This window comes from Sander lucioperca, chromosome 9, assembly GCF_008315115.2.
Source record: "Sander lucioperca isolate FBNREF2018 chromosome 9, SLUC_FBN_1.2, whole genome shotgun sequence".
NCBI classification, from domain to species: Eukaryota; Metazoa; Chordata; class Actinopteri; order Perciformes; family Percidae; genus Sander; species Sander lucioperca.
In genome coordinates, this window is record NC_050181.1 from 5,639,961 (window position 1) to 5,650,635 (window position 10,675).

A 10,675-nucleotide genomic window follows, 5' to 3' on the forward strand; every position below is an offset into this window, starting at 1 on the left:
TTTAGCTGCTAAATGCTCCACTGTTGTTCATCAGTAAGTTGCTTACTGTCTGTCTACCTGCTGGGCAGTTAGTGTACAGTGCTTTTTGAGTGCTTTTTGCTAAAAACAGTTGAAACAGCCTAAAAAAAAAAGCCTGCTGCTGCTGAAAACGCTATGAGAGCGGTTAAAGTGAACTAAAACAGTAAAGTTGCAGGCCAGAAAACCAAAACAATAAGCTGCAAAGTCACAAAAATGTCCATAGAGCTGAGGGTACTATAGAGTTCATTTTACATATAAAATATAAAACAGCAGTGGTGTCTGTATGAGGGGGATGGGAATACTATTAAGTTTAATGCAATACCTATGCCATTCTAATCAGTTTTGGCAGAAGCAATGGCTATTTCTTGAGTTTATTCGGATGCATGAGCCACATTACTGAAAAACAAAAATGCAATTTCTATTTATGCAGGGAGAGATATCCAATTACACTAAAATCGCTTGGCAAATATTACCTCTTCCAAGATTTCACTTCTGCCAGCAGAGAGGCTTCCTGGGATAATTGATTCTTGAGTTTTTGTCTAGAATTGTGAATATTAGCTTTTGTAATCCTAATCAATCTATATCAAAACAAAGAAATGTTTGGTGGCCACTAGAACAATGCAGTCCTGGATGTTACATTATTTTCCTCTTACCGGTTTGTATTGTTTGTTGTAAGGTTAACCGCAGGCAGAGAAGAAAATAACAGCAATTGCTGAATCACTAGAAATGCTTATTTGCATATCAAAGGTAGTAGTGGTGCAGGTGGAGCCAGGTATCCATCCCATGTCTTCTCCTCTTTCTGTTGAGTATCAGTGTGCCAGAGGGAAGCAAAAATGAGTTCTCCTGTCCTGCTCAGGGGGGCTGTTTCACAATACTCTGGCATCCTTTGATTCACTAATCATTAATTTCACCTCATCACTGCCATGCTTTCTTTGGTCTTTTGTTTTGCCAGGATTATTTGCTCTAAAGTCCCTTTGGTGCTCCTAAAATATCCATAAATCCATAAAACGTCTTTCTGTGTTCTTTTGTCATAAACAGTCACTCATGAAAAGGGTTTTCACAGGCTATGGGCTGCAAACAGTATGTGCCCTGGTTATCCGTCTCCTCTTTCTCCACCACACTTCTCCACAAAAGTCCTTGGCTTCACCCTCCCTAATGTGTCAGCTGTGCTCTAAGGACACAGAGCGATGCAGACAGGACAAGAAGAGGCAGCTTGTGCCCTGTGAACTTGCCTGTTGATGTTCTCTGCCGCCCTATCACTGAGTGCTCTATTAATCACCCCTTCCTGTCTCCCCTGCCCTTTTTGCTTTGTCTCTGCAGCTCGGGTGTGTGACAACGCGATGCTACGCTGTCAGAACGGTGGCACTTGCCACCACCATCAGCGGTGCCATTGTTCCCCTGGCTTCAGCGGTGTCCTGTGCGAGAGAGCTCGCTGCCAGGGCCCCGAGGAGTGTGATGACCAATTGTCTGGACGGGCCTCCTTCCATCATCCCCCCATCATCCAGCTCACTTTTACCCTTGTAGTACTCCTGCTATTGATAGTTTCCCTTTGCTGAGAGACCTGAACAGCCTCCCATTCTCAAACAAAACCCTAAGTACACATGTGTTGAGACTGAACTCTCAACCTTAAGGAAATCAAGGACAAAGGCTATGACAATGTGCTCAGCATACAATATAAGCAACTCTTTTGTATATCAAAGGCCACAGTGGTGAGTGACAGTGTTGTTGCAACAGGTTGTGCACTGATCTTATACTGAATGCTAGATGGATTTGTGAAAGGCTTGTTGGAGTCACTACTGTCTTATAAGGTCACAGAGGAAGCGGTTGGAGCCCTCGCTTTGTGATTATGTCATTGGCTGACACTTCATTAAAGGCAGACTGTAGACTCAGATAGAGCTACTCACACAGAGACTGTACTGTACTGCACAAAACTAGACACATGATTTCTAAGTATCATCTGAAGTTATTAAAAAATGATTATGTGGACGGGGACATCTTAAAACATCTTGCCTCACTGCCTCTTTCCTTACTTGCTATCTTCTTCATCTTCTTTCCTAACTCTTCCCTTTTTCCTTCACCTTCTCCTCCCTGCGCTTTGTTGACTCTGGTGATTTTAATTTGCTGAAGGGTATCTGTTGTTTTGCCAAATGCTGCACATGTATTATTATCATCAAGTCCCTTGACAAGTACCAATGTAGTACTTCTAGTATTTCCTTTAGCCTACTTTTTCAGAGGCTTTGTAGTCATGCTTGAGCTCACCTGTTCGTGAGGGAAAAAGTTGTAATATACTGTAACTATTTAATTTTTGTATAAAACAGATATTTTCATGATTACGCAAAACAAAAAGATGTATTACTTGTTTTCTATTGCTGCCAACCTGTCCTAGATGTGGACTATGAGTGCGCAGAGTTTGGTTGTATTATTTCTTTGCTTGTGTGGCACATGGTTCTCTTTATTTGAGAGCTGCTGTCAAAATTATGTTTACATACACACTTACACAATACACTTCCACCAAAGGGAAAAAGAAAAAAAAACATGTCTTTGTCTTGTTGTTGAACAGTAGTAATCTTATTAAGAAGTAACATGACATTTGAGACAAGATGTGTAGAATAAAAGAGTATATTGATTGTAGATAGGTACAAGCCAATGACAATAGCTGAATGTCATTTTAAAGGATTTTTCAAGCTATCAATGCCAATCGTTGACCTATTCACTGAAGCAACAGTTGCTGGTAGCAATATATCAACAATCAACAACAAATTAATTCCTAGTTCTATAACTACAGTTTTTTTTTCTAATGTGTTGTAACCATCCTTGTTGTGCTCATGAAACATAAAAAATCTCAAGCCAAAATCCCATCTGCTATATGTAAATTTAACAAGAAGACTTGGACAAAAAGGAGATTGCATGGCTAACGCAGAGGTTGTCCATCTCAAATCTGTAATCAAATCTAATCCTTGAATCAAATGGAAGGAGGGGAAGGTTTTCTGAGCTGGTACGGTTAAAAGCCTGCATCCTGCTGCGGGAGCCTCCGAGAAGCGACGTGCTAAGGTAATGAGTTTTAATTCATGGAGGGTCAATGAATAGAAATGAAGTCACATCCCACTGGGTGACATACTGAGCACTGAGACCAATTTCATTTGAGAGATTAATTTCTTTACCGAGGTCGTCATGAAACACCTAATTGTGTTAGAGTCTACTGTAAGTGCCTCTCATTAAATGACACTGTCAATGAAAAGAGTAGCAGATGCATTTTTTTGACAGATAAAGCAACTTTTTGAAACTAAAATGAGGTACTTTATATGGGTTAATACAGTGTGTGATATAATTGGAGAGGAATGGATGGTATTTATTTACCAGAGCAATTATTACATGAATTACAGAATTGACACTTTGCTAAACGTCTTCCCAAAACAGTGACTGTTCAATCATAGGTTAGCAACGGTAACTAATAGGCACTGTCAAGTGTTTTTAATTTCTCCACATGTTGAAGTGGTGAGCATTGGGCTGTATTAAGAGTTATTATATATAAAGCATTGTTTTAGCCTTTCCAAACCAAAAATACAATAGCAAAAGTCTAAGAAATGGATTAAACACTGTTTTTCTGCTCTAACCTGAGCTACAAACATTAGGATGCCTGGCTAGCATTGCTCCAAAGCCAAAAATACTTTGTGGGAATACATGTTGCATTAAAAAAAGGAAAACAAAAGATATGTTTACAATAACACATTCACTATGTGGAAGCCAGTCCCAAATACTATATCAGACTAATGCGCCTCTGTCCTGTTCTTTACCTCCACCACCCCAGCCTCTACCTTTTTTTGGGCCCACTCTTGTATACCAATTGGGGTTTTCTGAATTGTGCTCCGTGTTTCAGCTTAGCCTGCTGCTTGGCTAATCCAGTGAGCATTATTAAGAGCAGAGACATCAGCGTAAAGCATAACTGTTTTTCCATTTGTTGTAATAAATGGTTAAATCTATGACGATAGTGTTCCTGACTGAACCATTGTTTCAAGGATTACCAACAATTACAATGGTAAATCTGTCTCGGTTATTATTGTAAACTGCATACGTGCCAGAGCAGGAAGCTTGATAGCCGTAACAGTAACTAAGGGGGGCGGGGACTTTGTGAAAGGTCAATTGCTCTTTTAAGCTTGTAGATGTGACTAAAACTGACAAATAACTATGCTCTTACCCCAAATACAGTAACAACAGCTATAAAGCATTACAATTAGGCTATATCGCCATCTGTAATTTAATAGTTTTATTCAAGGTTCCTGTCTCTGAACTGGCTCTGCAGAATGTGTAGTGGCACTCCTGAGACGGTTTGTGATGACAGTTGGAGGAAAGGAAGTTTTAGAGCAGTGTATGAGTGTGTGTGTGTGTGTGTGTGTGTGTGTGTGTGTGTGTGTGTGTGTGTGTGTGTGTAAGACGATTACCTTTATGACATGTTAGTGCAATAAAGTTGGTGTTTTATGACACTTGCTCCTGGCTTTGGGTTGTGTTTAGCTATTGGCACAAACAAAACAAAAACCCAAGTGTCTTGCAATTAAATGCAGATTATGGCAACAAAGGTTGATGAACAACCATTGCTCTGCCTCTAGAGCAAGTTCAACACATTGCCAACATAGGCATTCTTAGCCATGGAGGGAAAATGAGTGTTATAATTCCTCTACATGGCCCGCTTACTGCGCTGGAGTATCGGCATGGAGGTATTTAAAGCAGTCTATTCTTTTACACCAGATTTAGAGACAGAAAAAGTTGTGGCAACTCCAACTTGTTATTGAACATACAGTATGCATGCATATATTTTCTAATACTTTCATAAATAGCAATAACAAAAATGCTGATATTCGAACCTGGCAGCAGTGGAACATTTTATGATTATGTTTTTTGGTACAATTTTGGCGTGTAGCATGAGTTCTTTTTTCAGGGGTCAAAATTTAGTGCACAAAAAAAAGACCTAAGGATTTTGTTCATTAGTTATGTTCCCCACTGTTCCTTGTCACAGCAACACCTTGTCCTTCCTCCTTTCACTTCTAAGACTCAGGAGAGGGTATAAGCAGGACATTTTTAGACATGAACAGGCCTTGTGTTCTGCCACTGTCAGCACTGGTGGCACCAACTGAAAGTTACATAACATAAGACAAGGGGTATTCAGTATCTAGGAAAGAAGAGGCTCAGCAACATGACTGGAGCACTCAGCTTATTAGCAATCCAATATCCATATTCAGCTCATCAATGACATCAATGACTCTTTGACCAGCAGTAACTCAAAACACAAATTGGTGCTGCTCAGGGACAGAAAGCTAAACTTTTCTGCCAGTTCAAATAATACTAATGCATGCATTTTTTCAAACCATTTTAATATTACTAAAGCTTATGCTAAAATGGGAACCCAAAGCCTGATTCATATTTCTTCCCATGGCGGTTTTCAAATCAAAGGGTTATAAAGAGAGTACAGCTTCTGTTTTATCATGTTTAGAATATATACAGTAGACTGCGATTTACTGCTCAGAATCCAAGAGGTTGCAGGTACTTATACTTCTCAAGTAGGCTATAGTACTGTGTTTCTAACAATAAGTCATCCTTGACCCGTCACTTAGCAAGCTGTAGCTGCTGGGCCAACTATCACGGTAACAAAAAGAAAAAATGAAACTACACGAGTGGCTCCATATGAAGAGTTGCAGTTTCCACAAAGACCTTTTCCTCCTTTGAGCAGCAGCGCTATTTTCATAAAGCGAAAGCTGTCTACTGCCTGACAATGGAAGTTACTTTATTTATTTATATTGTCAGTTCAGTTTGTTTATTTGTTCAGAAAGTTTTGTTGCAAAAGATATCCATTTGAAGAAAAGTTACACCTAGTCTTAAAAAATAATTACAAGAACCAAATGAAAAGTAATTACTGTACAGTACATACTTAAGACAGTTGGGAAATGATGGCACTTCTGAACAGATTGAGATGCTGGATTGAATTCTTTGTATTTTCATTTTATTATTGTAACAGTCTCTAATCTATATGTATGTGCAACAGGAACTCCTTCAACTTCAACTTGCCAGCAAAATGAAACTGCTCATCTTCGCAAAGGTTAGCTTGGTTGCAGATTACTTGCAGGGCTGTGGCAATCGAGCTAAACTTTAGTATGCTGGCCAGTCGGGAACATGCTAGAGCTAGTCAGTCTAGCAATACCTCTCCAAGCTTCTTTCTTTTTCATTTCATTTTCTCTGTGCTGGTTTGTTTAGTCTCCCCTGGCATTTTAGGTTTTATATGAAAAAGGTGCAGCAAATGGCAAAGAAGCTCCACAGGGAGAAATCAGTGATACGGAGTGGAATTTCCCTTACTATTACAGTTAAGGCCTATTTACCTTTTACATATAAACACATCTATCATGTTCTAAGTGCACTATGATTTGTTAAAAGCATTAATTAAAAACAAATTTACAAGGACAGAACTAGAAATAATGGCAAGATGAGGCCTTTGTGCAGATCCAGCTTATTTTATAAGATTGTAGTTCTTTGGACCAGTAAAAAAAGTTTGAACATCATATGAGAGCCGGAAGCACACACGCATGTAAAAGTGCCCCTCATGTGCTTCTATGCATGCAGTACAGGCACACTAACTCACCAACATCTACAGGACCTTCTGCCCTCTACATCCTAACTAATGTGTCAGCTCCAGCAGTTGAAATTGTATCGACTCCATTTACAGTATGTGGCAACACATCAGGAATGGCAGTTAAGGGGGGGTGGGAGCAGCATGCCTTCTGTGGATTTATCAAACTCATATATCCCTGACATTGCGAGGACAGCTGGTGGGTGGTTCGCTGGCTTGGCACACAGAGAGCCAAAGTACACTAGAATCAATAGACAGAACAAAAAGGAAGTTAAGCTGCCTCTGCTGGAACATGATGGAAATACCTTTCTTAGAAATGACTAACAGAAAGCAGTGCTTCCACTCAGCCACCATCCATTAGCTCAAGAAAGATGTGAAAAAAAACATTTTTTTTTATCATAAGGTACAGGTAACTTATTTTATTTGAAACTATCATGTATCGCTGAGGACTTATACGTTAAACTTTGATGTGATGGAGTCAATGTCGGTGTCAAATAAACTGCACAACAATTATTGCAAACAATATAAAAATTAAAATGATTTTTATGCATAGGCAGCTTTAAGCAGGGGTGTTAAGGGGCTAAAGCTATAAAAGAAATCTGTTTTCTTGTCACGGCCACAAACCAATCTGATGTCCTCTCATTTCAATACAATCTAGGGCAGCAATCGGCTCTTCGGCTACAGATGGTATTCCTATTCAGTGTCACACAAGATCACAACTCTTGTCTATTTTTTCTCAATGCCAAATCCAGCACTTCTGGCATTCAGTGCCACAACCAAATTGCAAATCAGCCACAGCTGGGGTTGGCACCGCAAGCCCCCGACACCCTGTTGAAGAAATTATTTATGTATCACACCGACGCCGTCCATAAATAAAAGATACCATTCACAGTCTGTTCCAGAGTTCCTAGAGCTTGAAAGAAAACGCTTTATCCTCGTTTTTTTTCACGTGCTGAAAAAGGATGTGGAAAAGGATGTGGGGTTTGCATTTATGATGCTCCCTGGGTTGCATCATAAACACCTTTGACTGGGAAAACAAAAAATAACATTCCTGTAGAATGTATAAAAGATTATCACCTGTTCCAAAGCATACTGCACACAAAGACTGATATCAAGTTCTCTACAGAATGAGTCCTGAAAATCATACTAGGCCAATTTTAACATTTAGTATTTTTGCTCTACCATTCTTAAAGTAGGCAACAGATGCAGTGTCGATGATTAATTACATTTTTTTTTTCAATTTTGCCCTTTTTGGAGCTTTTTACCGCTCTCTTCACCGCCCCAAACCAGTGTGTTTAGACAAATACCAAAACAAGTTGTTTTTTTTTCACTTATCTAGTCATATCTAATCATGCATGGAATTCAGTAGTGGGGCTAACAACATAAAAAAAATAAGTAAACACAAATTGCAAGCATGAGTGTAGCATGATTGTGTAAAGGGCACCACACACATCAACATACCTGCGCCCATTGTTATATATGTAGGCTATGTAAGTCTGCACAATGGCAGCACCTTGACCTGTGTCACTGTAGGATGACATGAGTAAATTGAAGCCTGTAGCACACACCAAACGCAACAGAAGAAGGTATCAAGGTACAGTAGACCGAATGCACTGATTGGTGGAGTAAATGTGATAAAATTAATGCTTTTCTGAGGAGTCAACATGCATCGGAGCTACAAAATAGGACAATGGTATATCCTGTGTTGGCTCGATTCATCCAGTCACACGGGTCAAGATTTCACCACTGTGCAGGCTTACATGCATAGACAACAATGGGTGCAGAATTTTGATGCACGTCAGTGTGTGTTACACTTACAAAATTCAAAAGCAAAAATGTCCAGTTCACATGTCACAGACCTCAGTCTTCATAGGGACTACTTCTTTTAAACGAGTCACCTCCATTGTATTTTAGGGTGAAAGCAGAAATGGTTATATGTAAAAATGTATACAATTACTATTATTGCTGCAAATCTGCAGCCTCTAGCAACTTCTGACATTATTTTAACAAATCTGTTATTTTAACAAAAAGTATTTGTTCCACATTTGTTGCAAACCAGTGTTGGCGATTGTATTGGTTAATCCTAGGACTGTTGTCTCGCGATTTGGAAGAAAATGAGGCACAGGTGGTGGTGGTGGTGGCAGAAAATCCCTAAGCAAAGAGCTGGTACAAAGGCAGTTAGAGAAGAAACAGACATGCAGAAAGATAGTCAGAGAGACAGACTGACAAAGACACAAGAAGAGATTCAAGTTACAGTGGGGAGAAATAAAGGACGGAAAATATAAGCCTTCATCACAAAAGCCCGCTATGAAACAATGGTTCCCTAATGGAAAGAGGCAGCAGTAAACACAAACACCCCTGTTTGGCAGACCTGGAGGAAGGGATTGGAGAAAAGGAGGAAGACTGGGGAGAGAGAAGGAGCAGGAGGGGTGAGAGACAGACAGGCCCTGCCAAAGTGGCCCCCATGACGAGCAGCGCCACCTCGTTAAACCTGTCCGCAGGAGTCACAGGCAGATGCTCTGCTTTTTCTATGATAACAGCCGAGCTGCTAAGCAGCTAGTGGCGTCACGCTCCTTTGAACAATTATTGACCTCAAAGCTGTCACTCGGTTTCACGCCAGCGCTGGTTCCAACTCACCACACTCACAAGGGGCTTGTTGCACCATGCAGGTCTGGAGTGAATGAATATTGATTGTTATTAAACATTGTGCAAAATGCCTTTCTGCCAAAATGGTCCCAATAAGTTGTTAGGCTTCTGCGCTCAGCTGCGCTGCATGTGGGCAGCTGATATACAGATTCATGATGACCAATTATGTCTTGAGAGCCTTAAAAACATGCTCCCGAGCCTGTGCAAATTGGCACTAAGGATATGAAAGTGTTATCAATTAATGCACATGTATTCACCATTTTACATTTAGCGGACCCAGCACTTTCAATAATCTAAACACAGTCAGCACATGAAGCCATGAGTCACAAGAAAGTAAGCAGGGTGAGGGAGCGATAGAAAGGGAAAGAGAGAGATAGACGGAGAAGGAGAGAGCAGCGATTCTCTGAGGATTAGCTCATTTAGACTGCTTTGATCTGTGAGATCTTAATTGCCGGGTAGCACTGATGGAGTCATCACAGTGACTTAGCAACACTATCCGCGAGGCGAGGGTGGTCTTGTCCATACCTTCGCTTCCTTATTCCTTTTCTTTCTCTGAATAAACTCATCTCAATTCCTGCACATAATTATTTTATTGTATTTCTATTAATGGTTAGGAAGAATAAACGTATACATCCACTCTGGAAGCTCTAGGAGGTTACTTTGGCACAGCGGTGCTTTGAATAAAACACTAAAATTAGCATGCTAAAATGCTGCTATTTAGCAGGTAATGTTTAGCCATCTTAGTTTATTGTTTGAGCTTGCTTATTTTTACTAAACACAAAGTACAATCAAAGACTGACGGGAAAATCCTTAGTTTTGCAGGTATTTGGTCATACTGTAAACCAAAGTTTTGGAAAAAGTGAAATTTTGACCTGATGATGATGGCAAATGAATAGTTATGTGTATATATTTCACTGGATGTGGCCTGCTGGTTGCGCTAGATGAAAGCCCTTATACCTAAACAACACAGGTTCCAGAATGACTCATAATACTACTGGAAAAACACCCCATGAACGTTTTCTGATCTGCCAACCATATTTTTGAGATACGGTTATAATTTGTCAGGTAATAAGGCTTTGAAGGTCAGTGAGGAAGATCTTTTCTTTTATTGAATTTCTGCTTTTTCTGCCAGCTCCAAACTTATTTTCCAGCTTTTTCAGAGCTCCTCTCATTAACACATTCTTACATCATTGAACCTGACCAATTATCATTCTTCCTAAATTCCATGAACCATTGGATGCTGCTCTTTAAATATATTTGTGATGCTTTGCTCAACCCACATCGCCCCCACCACCACAGCCAATGTCTACTCTTCAGGGATCTTTATGGGTCTGCATTTTAGGAAGGGTGATTCACATTGATGGAGCCTAAATCACCAAAAACATGTCCTGTTGCCAT

At 40.0% G+C, this 10,675-nt stretch overlaps 1 protein-coding gene across 4 annotated transcripts in view; it reads left to right on the forward strand.

Annotated features, from left to right (window-relative positions):
* Positions 1-3,400, forward strand: part of LOC116045871 (netrin-G1-like) — a 75,554-nt gene extending 72,154 nt beyond the window's left edge. For all 4 annotated transcript variants that reach the window (XM_031293814.2, XM_031293819.2, XM_031293815.2 and 1 more), the window contains one exon: positions 1,339-3,400. In XM_031293814.2, the coding sequence (XP_031149674.1) occupies positions 1,339-1,574 (236 nt within the window). In that variant the 3' untranslated portion in view covers positions 1,575-3,400. The remainder of the gene's footprint in view (positions 1-1,338) is intronic.
* Positions 3,401-10,675: the final 7,275 nt, after the last annotated feature.